Genomic DNA, 15,222 nt, shown 5'->3' with positions numbered 1-15,222 from the left:
TCTGGTTTCATCTATGTATCTTTTTCAATTTTTTTTTTTCCTCTGAATAGGATCCTTCTCAATGGTTTTAAACATTCTCATTTTTTTTTTTTTTTTTTTTTTTCTGTTAAAGAAAACAAAACAAAACCCTTCCTGGATCTTACCTTCCCTTCTAGCTACTCCTCTAACTGCCTTCATTTCCTTTCCTTTCACTCACCGTTCAGCCAATTCCCCTCTGGGGTCCTGCGTTATCAAACCCATGAAGAACCTCTGATTGAGATCACTTATGGCTCACTGATAAAATCTTAGTGTCAACAAATCCAACATTTTTCAGTCATCTTATTGACTTTCCAACAACAACTGAGACAATTTGACCACTCTCCCTTCTTGAAATGCTCTCTTTTCCAGCTTCCATGACAGTACTCTCACAGTTTTTTTCTTATCCTTCTGACCACTCCTTCTGACTCCTTGTAAGTATATCATCCTCTATCCATGCATTAACCACAAGCATCTCTCAAAGCTCGGTTCTAGGCCTTCTTTTCTTTTCTTTCCGCTTAATACTTCTGAATATTCTTGTCCCTGCCTAGGACTTTACCACCACCTCTTTATCAATGACCTCTGCCTTGACCATGCATCTGAACTCAGGTTACTTATCAATTCTTCTTGGAAGTCTCAGAGGCATCTCAAATTCAATGTATATATAACTGAACTCATGATTTTTTCCCTCAAAACTTAGACTTTTCCAGGAGTTTTATTTCAATGAACAGTTATACAAAAACCTAGGCCCTGATGTCTTGTCCCTCAACCCCTAATCTCTCCAATCCATCACCAAATTCTATCTTTTGATATTAGATCCATTTACTTCTAACTCTACTTTCATTAGATTTGTCTAAGCTACCATATTCTCTCCCTGTGTACTACTGTAAATCTTCCTAATCATCTACTCTAATCCACTCTCAGCCCCCTCTGATCCTTTCTCCTCATAGTAGCGAAAACAATCTTATAAAATGCATATCTGATCATATAAGCCCCTGTTAAAAACCCTTCGGTGACTCTTAAAGACTAAAATCTTCAACATGGCCAGGCCCCTGCAGAATCTAGGCTGCATCCTCATCTGATATCATGTTCCATTCCAGCTGTGCTTCAGCCACAATGAGTGCCTTCTAGGTCTCCCTCCACCCCCTCTGCCCCCAGAGCCTTTGCATGTGCTGTGTTGCCTTTGCTTGGAACACGGCCACCCAACTGCCCACTTGGCCACATTCACACCTGCCTTTCCTTCAGATCATAGCTCCCCTTAATGTCTCTAATAGGATTCTCCCATTTTAATCTCTCACCATCATCATCATAATAGCTAATACTCAGACATGTTTACTACACATCAGTCACTGATCTAAGGGTTCTACCAATAAGAATTTGTTATATACGGAAACTGAGTTACCACACACTTTTATGTACCATAACTGTAATTTTCCTCATGTGTAACATAGAATAATAATACTTTCTTCATAGGGTGGTTGAGAACATAAAATGAGTTAATATCTGTAAAGGACTTGGAACAGTGCCAGCCACATAATAAATGCTCAATAAATGTAAATGTTAGCAATTGTTAGTATTGTAATCTTACATTTACTGCATTATTATTTGATTAAAGTCTGTCTCTGTCTCATAAGTATTATGAACATTGGTCAGGGTCTTCTTTTTTTACCCACTATTATATTCCTTGTGTCTTCCTAGGGCATTGGTACATTGTAAATGCTCGAAAACATTTCTGGAGTTAATGAATAATAATTTGTGTCCAACCACACAGGATTGTTACAAAGCTAAAAAAAGTATGTGAAGTACTTTTTAAAACTACACAGGCATATAGAAATATTAAACATTTAAATGGTAAACTGTGATGCTAAGTGTAACCGTAACAGGAATCTTAGAAAAGGAAAACTAATGTGGCCTAAAATTGTCAGAAAAGAGGCTCGTGGAAGAAGAGGACCTCAAAGCATATATAGGATTTGAATGGATGAAGTGGACCTCAAAATATGTATAGGATTTGGTAGAGTAGTGTGAGCATATAGGTATGTAGGGAAGAATGGGCTACCAGCCTACTTGGTGGATGTGTGATGAGGAGTAACAGGAAATATGATTATAGATATGGTGGAGACAAATCATGGAGGGACTTGATAGGCAGATAAAGGAGTCTGGACCTGATATGACAGAGAAGAGAGTCTTGAGCAGGGACATTTCAGGAAGATTCGTTCACCTAACAACTAGTGACCAGGACCTCTTCTTTTTTTTTTTTAATGAAGAAGCCTCAGAAACTAGGGGCTGAGGGAGGTTGTTTTTATTTATTTATTTATTTATTTATTTTTGGCTGTGTTGGGTCTTCGCTTCTGTGCAAGGGCTTTCTCCAGTTGCCGCGAGTGGGGGCCACTCTTCATCGCGGTGCGCGGGCCTCTCACCGTCGCGGCCTCTCCCGTTGCGGAGCACAGGCTCCAGACGCGCAGGCTCAGTAGTTGTGGCTCACGGGCCTAGCCGCTCCGCGGCATGTGGGATCTTCCCGGACCGGGGCACGAACCCATGTTCCCTGCATTGGCAGGCGGATTCCTAACCACTGCGCCACCAGGGAAGCCCCAGGACCTCTTCTTGATGCTGTAGATTCAATGGTAATCAAAACAAACCATGAGGGACTTCCCTCGTGATCAGTTCATTTTCCAGGAGCCTGTCCTCTATTACCACTGAACCCACAACGACAATTTATATTCGACATCTTTATCAAAGAATCTTCTTGCTTCTCCTTCGGTATATTTTACTTTAGGGAAGGGGCATTGCCCAATTTTATTTTCTAAATGGTGTTTAGCAGACTGAAGATGCTCAATAAACATTATATATCCATGGAACCATCTCTAGAAAAGAAATCTTGGCTATGTGACTACATACCCAGTGCAATAAACAATAACTGTTTTAACCCACTCACCAGGGGTAATTCATGTGGAAACCTAAAATTAAAAATAAGTGAAAACAGCTGGCTCATGATGATTTTGTCAAGAAAGCTTCAAATATACAAAACCCAGATGGTTGGCATAGAACAGCACAGAAGATACCACTGAGTAAATATCAAATGAATAATCCCAGCCATTGAGAATTTCTGTTCACTTTCACTCCATAAAGGTTATTTCAAACTGGATTTCTTTATTCATCATGAAGAATTATGCATGGAAACTGACAAAGGATTAATCTCCAATATTTACAAGCAGCTCATGCAGCTCAATATCAAAAAAACAAACAACCCAATCCAAAAATGGGCAGAAGACCTAAATAGACATTTCTCCAAAGAAGATATACAGATTGCTAACAAACACATGAAAGAATGCTCAACATCACTAATCATTAGAGAAATGCAAATCAAAACTACAATGAGGTATCACCTCACACCGGTCAGAATGGCCATCGTCAAAAAATCTACAAACAATAAATGCTGGAGAGGGTGTGGAGAAAACGGAACCCTCTTGCCCTGTTGGTGGGAATGTAAATTGATACAGCCACTATGGAGAACAGTATGGAGGTTCCTTAAAAAACTAAAAATAGAACTACCATATGACCCAGCAATGCCACTACTGGGCATATACCCTGAGAAAACCATAATTCAAAAAGAGTCATGTACCACAATGTTCACTGCAGCTCTATTTACAATAGCCAGGACATGGAAGCAACCTAAGTGTCCATTGACAGATGAATGGATACAGAAGATGTGGCATATATATACAATGGAATATTACTCAGCCATAAAAAGAAATGAAATTGAGTTATTTGTAGTGAGGTGGATGGACCTAGAGTCTGTCATACAGAGTGAAGTAAGTCAGAAAGAGAAAAACAAATACCATATGTTAACACATATATATGGAATCTAAAAAAAAAAAAAATGGTTAGAACCTAGGGACAGGACAGGAATAAAGATGCAGACGCAGAGAATGAACTTGAGGACACGGGGAGGGGGAAGGGTAAGCTGGGACAAAGTGAGAGAGTGGCATGGACTTATATATACTACCAAATGTAAAATAGATAGCTAGTGGGAAGCAGCCGCATAGCACAGGGAGATCAGCTCGGTGCTTTGTGTCCACCTAGAGGGGTGGGATAGGGAGGGTGTGAGGGAGATGCAAGAGGGAGGAGATATGGGGATATATGTATATGTATAACTGATTCACTATGTTATAAAGCAGAAACTAACACACCATTGTAAAGCAATTATACTCCAATAAAGATGTTAAAAAAATTTTTTTAAAAAGAATTATGCATGGAAAACTTGAACGAAATGTCTGGAAAGTAAGTTGGATTGTAATTTGAAAATTCTAGTAACAAATGATACTCTGACTTTAATTACTGAATTCAATTACGTCACAGACTGGAAACTCACTTCAAGACCTGTGAAAAATGCCCCTTTTAAAAAATGTATTAGAGGGAATTCCCTCGCGGTCCAGTGGTTACAGGGGGCACAGGTTCCATCCCCGGTCAGGGAACTAAAATCCCGCAAGCCGCACGGTGTGGACAAAAAAAAAAAAAAAAGGTATTAGAAATTAATAACAGAAGGAATTTTAGGAAGTTCACAATATGTGGAAATTAAACAATATATTCTTAACTAATGGGAGAAATCACAAGGGAAATCAGAAAACACCTTGAGATGAATGAAAACACACAACATACAAAAACTTATAGGATGCAGCTAACACAGTGCTTAGAAAGAAATTAATAGCTGTGAATATCTATATTAAAGAGAAAGATCTCAAATCAGCAACATAACCTTCCAATTTAAGAAATTAGAAAAAGAAGACTAAACCCAAAGCAAGCAGAGGGAAGGAAATAATAAAGACTAGAGCAGAAATAAATAAAATAGAGAAGCAAAAAACAATAGAGAGAATAAACAAAAACCAAAAGTTTGTTCTTTGAAAATATCAACAAAATTGACAAGACAGCTGGACTGACCAAGAAAAAAAGAGAAGACTCAAATTACTAGAATCAGGAATGAAAGAGGTGCTATTACAACTTTACAGAAATAAAAAGAATTCTAAGGGAATACTATTAACATGCCAACAAAGTAGATAAGCAATATGAATTCCCAGAAACACCCAAACTACCAAAACTGAATCAAGAAGAAATAGAAAATCTGAATAGAACTATAACAGGAGATCGAATCAGTAATCAAAACCTTCCCACAAAGAAAAGCCCAGGCCAGGCGACTTCCCTAGTGAATCCTACCAAATGTTTAAAGAAGAATTAGCACTAATCCTTCACAAACTTTTCCAAAAAATAGCTGATGGACTTCCATCTCATTTTATAAGGCCAGTATTACCCTGATACCAAAACCAAAGACATCACAAGAAAACTGAAAACAAACATTTCTATGAAGATAGTCACAAAAATCCTCAACAAAATACTAGCAAAGTGAATCCAGCAACATATAAAAACGATTAAACACCATAACCAAGTAGAATTTATCTCAGGAATGTAAGATTGGTTTAACATATGAAAATCATATTAATAAAGGACAAAAACCATATGGTCATCTCAGCATACAAAGAAAAAGCATTTGACAAAATCCAACATCCTTTCATGATAAAAACATTCTACGACTAGGAATAAAAAGGAAGTTCTGCAACCTGATAACAGAATCATGTAAAATCCACAGCTAACATAATATTTAATGGTGACTAATATTAGGAACAAGACAAGATGTCTGCTCTTACTACTTCTATTCAACATTGCATTAGAGGTTCTAGCCAAGGCAATTAGATAAAAAAAAAGAAATAAACGGAACGTGGATTGAAAAGGAAGATGTAAAAGGATTTCTATTAGCCCGTGACATGATTTTGTACATAAAAGTTTTAAGAAACCTACCTACCAGTTAGAGCTAATAAATGAGTTAAGTAAATTTGCAGGATACAAGGTCAATATACAAAAATCTATTGTGTATCTATACACTAGCAATTTTAAAAAATTTATTTATTTATTTTTGGCTGCATTGGGTCTTTGTTGCTGCGCATGGGCTTTCTCTAGTTGCGGCGAGCGGGGGCTACTCTTTGTTGTGGTGCATGGGCTTCTCATTGCGGTGGCTTCTCTTGTTGCGGAGCATGGGCTCTAGGCACTCGGGCTTCAGTAGTTGTGGTATGCAGGCTCTGTATTGTGGCGCATGGGCTTAGTTGTTCCGCGGCATGTGGGATCTTCCCGGACCAGGGCTCTAACCCGTGTTCCTTGCATTGACAAGCAGATTCTTAACCACTGCGCCACCAGGGAAGCCCATACACTAGCAATTCAATGAAGGAAAGAACAGTCTTTTTAAAAAATGGTGTTGGGATGATTAGATGTCCACATGGAAAGGAATAAAGTTGGACCCTTAGCTCACACTATATATAAAAATTAACTCAAAATGGATCATAGACCTAAATGTAAGGGTTAAGACTATAAAGCTCTTAGAAGTAGTATAGAAGTAAATCTTTGTAACTTTGGGTTAGGTGGGTTTCTCAGATATGGCACCAAAAGTACAAGTAACAAAAGAAAAATACGTAATTAGACCTTATCAAAATTTTTAAACTTTTGTGATTCAAAGGATACAATCAAGAAAATGAAAAGACAACTCACAATATGAGAAAACATATATAAAAATTATAATCTGATAAGGGACTTGTGTCTAAAGTATGTAAAGAACTCTTACAACTCAGCAATAAAAGGACAAATAATTTTTAAATGGGCAAAGGATCTGAATAGACATTTCTCCAAAGAAGATATACAACTGGCCAATAAGCACATGAAAGTATGCTCAACATCAAAGGCCATCACAGAATTGCAAATCAAAACCATAATGGGAAACCATTTCACCCACTTGTATGGCTATAATTAAAAAAAAAAAGATAGACAATAACAGGCATTGGGAAGGATATGAAAAAACTGGAACCATGTTACGTTGCTGGTGGAAACGTAAAATGGTCAGTTGCTTTGGAAAACAGTTTGGAAGTTCCTCACGAAGTTAAACACAGAGTTACCATATAACCCAGCAATTCCACTACTAGGTATATATACCCAAGAGAAATGAAAACACGTCCACACAAAAATTTGTACACAAATGTTAATAGCAGCATTATTCATAATGGCGAAAAAGTGGAACCAGCCCAAATGCCTATCAACTGAAGAATGGAGAAACAAAATGTGGTATTGTCCATACAACTGAATATAATTTGGTCTAAGAAACAAATAGAGTACTGACACATGCTACAACAAATATAAACCTTGAAAACACTGTTAAATGAATGAGGCCAGACACAAAGACCACATATTATATGATTCCACCCATATGAAATGTCCAGAATAGGCAAACCCAGAGATAGTAAATAGATTAGTGGTTGCCAGGAGCTAAGAGGGAGGAGTGGGGAGTGACTGCTAATGTGAATGGGGTTTCTCTTTGGGGTAATGAAAATGTTCTGAAATTAGATAGTGGTAATGGTTGCACCACTTTGTGAATATACCAAAAGCCACTGAATTGTGAACTTTAAAAACGTGAATTTTATGGTATATCAATTATATCTAATACAATTATTATCATTTTTAAAAATTTATTTATTTTAGGCTGCGTTGGGTCTTCGTTGCTGCATGCAGGCTTTCTCTAGTTGCAGCAAGTGGGGGCTACTCTTCGTTGCGGTGCGCGGGCTTCTCATTGCAGTGGCTTTTCTTGTTGTGGAGCACTGGTTCCAGGTGCGCGGGCTTCAGTAGTTGCAACATGCAGGCTCAGTACTTGTGGCTCGCGGGTTCTAGAGCGCAGGCTCAGTACTTGTGGGGCACAGGCTTAGTTGCTCCACGGCATGTGGGATCTTCCTGGACCAGGGCTCGAACCCGTGTGCCCTGCATTGGCAGGCGGATTCTTAACCACTGTGCCACCAGGGAAGCCCTTAAGTTATTATTTAAAAAGAATGGATGTATGTCCTATAGATCTTGTCGGAGGAATTTGCATTTAAATAGATATTTCTTTTTTTCCCCAAAATTAAAATTGACTGTTGTCTGTTTGAAATGACCAATAAACAACTTATCCTTTAAAATTTAAATGACATTACAGTTAAATTATACATATATTTGACGCATTGATCGTTGTCTAAATTAATATCTCTTATCTATGAGTAGCAGTTTATTTTATTTTAAAGTTGAAAATATTCTGAAGTGAATAATTTCTGAGATGCTAGTATCCATACATAGCCCTTAATATGCTAAAATTTAGTAAATGTGTGAGAAAGGGCTTAGCATTTTCTTAGGTTTTTTTTTTAAACAAACAATTTCTAATGTTTGAACATTTCCTTAGCATCTAGTGCTTTTAAAGATTCTTTACTTTTTCTTTAGGGATATCACGGCCAAGCAAAATAGAAGTCAAAGAGTAAATGAATTTCTGGCAATTCTATGTTTAATCAGTATTCAACTCATGGTGGAGCAATTAATTAAGACTTCCCATGTTCAGTAATTTCCATATCTTGGTTTTTCCAGAATGAATTTTCAAAACAGTGTTTCCAGGCTTTCTGAATGTGAATGTTAATATACAGAAGTTTCTTGGCCTAGGTAAGAAACATATGAATTTTTTACTTTTTCTCCCTCTTCCTCCACATAGTCTATGTACTGGAGAGATTACTCAGGAGTCCAATTTCATTTGCTATTTTTTTTTAAAGTATTTTTTTTTAAACGTTTCTTTAATTAATTAATTAATTTATATTTATCTTTGGCTGTGTTGGGTCTTCGTTTCTGTGCGAGGGCTTTCTCCAGTTGCGGCGAGCGGGGGCCACTCTTCATCGCGGTGCGCGGGCCTCTCTCTGTCGTGGCCTCTCTTGTTGCGGAGCACAGGCTCCAGACGCTCAGGCTCAGTAGTTGTGGCTCACGGGCTTAGTTGCTCCGCCGCATGTGGGATCTTCCCAGACCAGGGCTCGAACCCGTGTCCCTTGCATTGGCAGGCAGATTCCCAACCACTGCGCCACCAGGGAAGCCCTCATTTGCTATTTTTAAGCTAAGTACACTGGCTTTTTTTTCTTTTTTTTTTTTACAATAAATGCCTATATCAAAAAGGCCAAGCTCATATGGTCATTGAAGTTAATTAAATGTTTGTGTTATATAGTTATGTACAACATTATTAGTTTGCAATAAATGACACAAGGGACTATGTCAAATTCATAATAAAAGGAAACAGCTATGGTGGGGCTTGATCTTCGGAAGCTGGGTTATATTATAGTTAGGGTTGCCAGATTTAGCAAACAAAAATACATGATGCCCAATTAAATTTGAATTTCAGATAAACAATGAATAATAATTTCAGTATATCTCAAATACTACGTGGGACATACTTATGCTAAAAAATTATTCATTGTTTATCTGAAATTCATACAGAACTGGGCATCCTGCATTTTATCTGGCAACTCTAATTACATGAATAAGAGAGATTTTCTGCACTCTCCTTACAAAAAGCTGCCCAGACTAGCAGTAGGATATAAACAGACTGAGAGGTCCCTACATTGCTGTCCTGGCTGGTCACTGAACAGTTAAGGAAGTTTCCAGCAAGGTCCTAGAATTGGGCTGGCTTGTGATCGGATCCTGGTCTATTTTTAGGCTGAGATAAATGGGACAGTTATTCCAGGGATTGGGGAAAAGCGAGTCATATTTAAAATTGTGGAGAAGAAGTATGTGCTTGAGAGGGGAGAGGAGGGTGTCGTATATTGCCACAGTAAAGGCCACTTCAACCACATCATTACTGTGCACATCCACCCCACCCCAGGCAAAATAAAGTAGGTATAAATGATGTCCTATTAATTGGAAGGAGCCAGAGGGCTCCCTGTTTTTGAATGTGTGGATTGAGTAGGTCAAGCAAAGGACCAGTGAGATGGGAAACTGGCTTTGAAATCATCTCCACTGGAATGAAGCGCAGATACCTCAAACCCAATGCATCTGACACTGATGCATTACCTTCCCCTCCTAATTCTTCCCCTTTCCCTGACTTCATTCATGTATTCAACAAATATTTGAGTGGCTACTCAGTTCCAGCATGTGCTAGCTCTGGCCATATACCCATGAGCAGAATAGGCATGGTCCCTGCTCTCAGAGAACTTACAGGGGGAACAGGCTGATATAATCACAAAAATACATGCTTAATTACACATTAAGACATTGCTATGAAGAAAAGATGTTGGTTATAATCAAGCTGGTATACCACTACTGATCTTTATGGTGCTATTATGATGAAGAAACACTATGAAGCATCCTGAGAATTAAACTTTTTAAAAGAAAGTATTACACATTTTCCTGTTTAGGGAAATAATATTCCATTAATATTCCAAGGCACTTAACACCCTGACTCCTCACTGGGGTCACCGCGGAGGCTCCCAGACGACTGTAGTGCAGCTACTTCTGGCCTGCTGGTTAACAGCTGTACAGCCTAAGAGCTCCACACTCAAGGCCTTGAAGAGGGGCTGACCGCACCCAATTAAATAACATATATTTCTATTTTCGAATAATGCATCTTGTGTCTTGCAGACGTACCTGGAACTAATGAACAGAAGTACTTTCTGCTTACCTGAGCTTTCTCAACTCGGTTTTGGCAATTTTCTTTTCAGTTAAAAATTCCTCCCCCCCGCCCCCCCGCTTTTTTCCCCATATACCACTTCATCATCTAACCGATGGAACCCAGTTTAGCCTTTTTCACTGAATGGCTGGAAGAAGGGAAAATTAGGAAACTGGATGGGGCGGGGGTAGTGTCAAAACTTTCTTTGGGGGGCCCCCAGCAACCTTACCCCGAGTGTCCAGTCCTAACTCCTGGTTCCTTTCCCTTGGACAGGGCTCGGGCGGGCCAAGGATGAGGCGAACTGAGGGAGAACAACCGGAGCCTCTGCCCGCAGTCCTCCCTCCACCTCTTTGCCACCTCGGGCTGCATTTTCCGGACCGGAAAATAAAGAGCCGGGAGCACACTCGCCGCGGCGATGGACAGCCGGCCTCCGGTGGAGGAAGGCGAGTCCGCAGCCCCGCGGCCACTTTGATCGTTGCGCGCCTCCAACTTCACAGAGTGCACCGCTCAGGGGGTGCAGCCCGGCCTCCGCCCAGAGCGACCCCGCTCCTCGCGCGGGGAGGAGCTGCGGCGGGAAAGCCGAGCCGTCGCCCGCGGTCTAGAGGCCAGCCGCCCGAGTTCTTCCGGCCCTCAACCCGTGGCGGGGGAGGGGCCGCCGCCACCCGCGTTCCCTGGCCCCCGCCGCCGCCGGCGGAAGGGCCGCGCGCTTCGCGGAAGCACGGCCGCAGCTGCGGATCAGCTGCTGGAGGAGGCGGAGAAGGAGAGGGAGGAGCCTAGGGGAGGGGGAAGGGGAGGGAGGGGACCGTCAGGAAGCCGCGAACGCCACCGAGTGTCTGCACACCTCGCTCCGTCTGCTATGGCTGGTTAAAGAACCATCCGGATCGCAGCGCGGGGGGAGGGTCGGGTGGGGGGAGAGCGCCGGCCGCGCGTGAGGCCGAGGGAGGGGCGGCGGCGCGAGCGGCGGCGGCGGCGGCGGTTCCAGCATGAAGAGGAGAGCTGGCCTGGGGGGCAGCATGAGGTCAGTGGTGGGCTTCTTGTCCCAACGGGGCTTGCATGGGGACCCCCTGCTCACTCAGGACTTTCAGAGGAGACGCCTGCGAGGCTGCAGAAACCTCTACAAGAAGGACCTCCTGGGCCACTTCGGCTGTGTCAATGCCATTGAATTCTCCAACAATGGAGGCCAGTGGCTGGTCTCAGGTAAATCAACCCCCTTCCCCTCCCCGCGCCTCCCGGCCCCCTTCCAACCTCCCCTTTCCGCTTTCCCTCGCCACCCTCCTCCTGCCCTCCGTCCCCACCCCCTCCCTCCTCAACCCCCCCTTCGGCGGTGGGAAGGTGGGTGTCAAATTAAAACCCTGGCGGGGGAGGGAGGGAGAGAGGGGAAGGAGAGGATGTCTTCTATAAAAAAGACCTAAAATGGTTGACAGGTCCTTAATTCGCTTTATCCCAAGTGTAAAGTGATCTCTCCTCATGACTGCGGTGGAAGTGTGGGTCGGGGAGAGGGGCGAGGTTACCGCTTGACAAAGTTTGATGGGAAACTCTTCCTCCGCGTACTTTAAAAGGTGCTGGGGGCATTTGAGCGATTTGGTGGGGGAGGAGGCCGAGGCACGCCGGATGCCGGGGGCGGCGTGGGGGAGCTCGAGCCCCTGTCTCCGGCGTCCCGGGAAGGGGCCTTGGGGCCGGGGGCCGGGCGGTGACAGGGTCGGCCGCCGGAGGGGTCGGGGCTGCGACTCCGGGTGAACGGAGGGGAGGTGATGAGCGGGTTCCCTTGGGCCGCCCCCTCGTCGCCCTCAGGGGCCCAGCGCCATCTCCTCGGGTCCTGGGGTGGCCTCTTCCGTGTCTTGTTTTTCTTATGGATTTGGGAGTGCCGAGGGCTCTGGAGGCCAAGGGGCACCGGCCTGAACTTGAATGCGCAACTTGCGAGGCAGGGGGTGGGGGGGTGGACGACCCCGGGAGACTTGTTGGCTGGAGCCCCGAGCCCGCACCCCCTTTCCCCGCGCCTGCCGTTGCAGGTGGTCTCCGCGCCTCCTCCTCCCGCCCAGCTGGGCTTGGTTGCCCCCCGGCTCCCCCTGCGGTGTTGGGTAAGTGGCGAAATCGAGGCCGGCGCTCCGGCCGGGCGGTGTAGGCCTCGCTCTCCCGGGGCTCCTAGCGACAGGCAGCTGAATCGATAGCCTATTGCTCCCGGGGAGGCCGGGGCCGGGCGGGTGGCGGCGATAGCTGCTTCGGGGGAGGTGCGCCTGCCGCCCGTGGGGGCGCTCGCCGCCGCCGCCCTCATCACGGGGGTCGCGGGCCCACGGCTGGCGAGTGGGGATGGGTTACGCTGGGGGCGGCTCCCCGAAACCCGGCTCAGGGGAGGAGGGCGAAGACGGCTGATCTGGCGTTCCCGCTCGCCTTCTGCCCTCCCTACCCCGTCCCTTTTCCTATATCGAGAGGGAGGAAGGGGGAGCCCAGCGCTGGACGTGGCGCTTCGCTTCACCCAGGCCGGTCCCCGAATGGTTTTCTAATTTACGTCAGTGGGCAGCTCGCCAGAAACTTCTGGGATCATGGCAAAGCATCCGTCTTCTTCGCGAGTAACATTCGGAAGTGACACGGGGCGTGCAGTCCAATTTGGGGGTAACAGATAAGACTTGTGATCATTTCATGATAAACCTTCTGGGGTTTCTCCAGGACTGACTTGACTTTTCCACTTCAGATCGTTTTCTCTTTGACTAGGTAGATTTTGGTCCTAGATCATCTCCTGAAGAAATCTGATATTCCACTTCGAGGCATACCCCAAACAAAAGCTTCCTTCCCCCACTGGGCCAAAAATTCCAGGGGCAAAGATGGGGGAAGAGCTCTTTACAGAGCTCCCAGTTTTTCCCCCTGCTGCTACTTCTGTATTCATCATACTCCTGTCTCCTTCCCAGACTGATGTATTCCAACAGACATGTTCCCAGACACAAGTAAATGCACCCTACAGGGTGAGGGAATTTGGGGGGTGCTATTACAGACTGAGCTAATCGTGTTGATTAAATCATAAATGCGGTCATACATTGCTCAATTTAACACGCTTTTTATTTATTTTAAACATCTTTATTGGAGTTTAATTGCTTTACAGTGGTGTGTTAGTTTCTGCTTTATAACAAAGTGAATCAACTATATATATACATATATCCTCATATCTCTTCCCTCTTGCGTCTCCCTCCCACCCTCCCTATCCCACCCCTCTAGGTGGACACAAAGCACGGAGCTGATCTCCCTGTGCTATGCGGCTGCTTCCCACTAGCCATCTATTTTACATTTGGTAGTGTATATATGTCCATGCCACTCTCTTTGTCCCAGCTTACCCTTCCCCCTCCCTGTGTCCTCAAGTCCGTTCTCTATGTCTGCGACGCTTTTTAAAAATAACAGATTTATTAAGATATAATTCACATGCCATACATTTCATCTATTTAAAGTTCATTAACACTTTTAAAATATATATATTTGTTTATTTGGGCTGCGCTGAGTCCCAGTTGCCGCTTCTAGTTCCCCGACCAGGGATGAACCCGGCCTCCTGCATTGGGAGGGTGGAGTCTTACCCACTGGACCACCAGGGAAGACCCCATTAACACTTTTTTAAAGGTGCTAAAAAGTTGCCTCCATTCTCTACCAGTTATCCTTGTGTATTACCTTCCCCCATGTCTTAAATGAACCCAATTTTCTCTAGACTTGACCAGTTCATTTCCTTTATCTTAATTTTAGCCTATAGAGGAGCAGGGTCCTTTCCACAGGCAGGCTCTGGTAAACCTTCTGGTTCTAGGCATTCATTTCCTCTTTCCTAGGCTTGAGTTGCCCATCTCCATCAGTACTTCCTGGGTTCCAACTTTCTTTGCCCCTTACTCCTCCTCCTTCCCCTCACGCTTCCTCTAGCTTAGTTCTTCCTGTTTCCTTTTTATCTACTCCTGTCCTTGTTCCTTGTCTTCCAGTAGGCTTTTTCACCTGCCCCTCCAGTTTAGCTCAGCTAGTGTTAGCTTTTCTTACTTGTTCCCTGAACGGTAGAGTTTTGGTTAAAAGCCTTATTAGTTTATTCACCGTCTAGTATGAGTACAACTTATGCAACAGAAAGTTCCTCCTGTTCGCTTCAGATAAGGAAGCCCCCTCTGGGAGTCATAAATACACCTTTACTTGTTAAAGCTAATTAAATTTTGTTCTGGGAAGTTCTTCAATAATCTTCCCAAATTTAAAACTATTTAAGGTGTTTACATCTTATCTATCGTTGTCCTTCTTTAGCGGTTAACACCTGAGGGGAGGAGCACATGGTATTTTGAGGCTAATGCTGTCAATCCCTAATGTTTCACCAAAAATGTGGTGGGAGGCCAGACTCCAGGATGGTAATGAGATTACTTTTATGCATTTTGTTGTAGTGCTTGTATCTTGTCTGGATTGGTTAAAGCTCTTGAAAGTGGTGATTGAAGTGATAGTTTGTTCCACAGAAAAGGAGATCAGATTTGTGGTTACCAGAGGAGGGGGCGGGGGGTTGGGCCGGTGGCAGGGGAATTGGATGAAGGCAGTCAGAAGGTACAAACTTCCAGTTATAAGACAAACAGGTACTAGGGATGAAATGTATAATGCACAACATGATAAATATCATTAACACTGCTGTATGTTATATATGAAAGTTAAGAGAGTAAATCCTTCGAGTTCTCATCACAAGAAAATTG

General features: G+C 43.5%; 2 protein-coding genes across 5 annotated transcripts in view; one reads left to right on the top strand and one right to left on the bottom strand.

The window, feature by feature from the left end:
• The window catches only part of EXD2 (exonuclease 3'-5' domain containing 2), a 98,004-nt gene extending 86,772 nt beyond the window's left edge, over positions 1-11,232 (bottom strand). For 2 of the 3 annotated variants that reach the window (XM_036844404.1, XM_036844408.1), the window contains exon 1: positions 10,773-11,231. The gene's annotated coding sequence lies outside the window, so the exon portion shown is untranslated. Of the gene's footprint in view, positions 1-10,772 lie in introns of all 3 variants that reach the window. The other variant, XM_036844409.1, reaches the window with a different exon arrangement.
• A 132-nt stretch (positions 11,233-11,364) lies between these two features.
• Positions 11,365-15,222, top strand: part of DCAF5 (DDB1 and CUL4 associated factor 5) — a 105,124-nt gene continuing 101,266 nt past the window's right edge. The window contains exon 1 of one of the 2 annotated variants that reach the window (XM_036842461.1): positions 11,365-11,740. In XM_036842461.1, the coding sequence (XP_036698356.1) occupies positions 11,527-11,740 (214 nt within the window). In that variant the 5' untranslated portion in view covers positions 11,365-11,526. The remainder of the gene's footprint in view (positions 11,741-15,222) is intronic. The other variant, XM_036842462.1, reaches the window with a different exon arrangement.

Source organism: Balaenoptera musculus, chromosome 2 (genome assembly GCF_009873245.2).
Source record: "Balaenoptera musculus isolate JJ_BM4_2016_0621 chromosome 2, mBalMus1.pri.v3, whole genome shotgun sequence".
NCBI lineage: Eukaryota > Metazoa > Chordata > Mammalia > Artiodactyla > Balaenopteridae > Balaenoptera > Balaenoptera musculus.
This window is presented reverse-complemented; position numbering and strand designations above follow the sequence as displayed.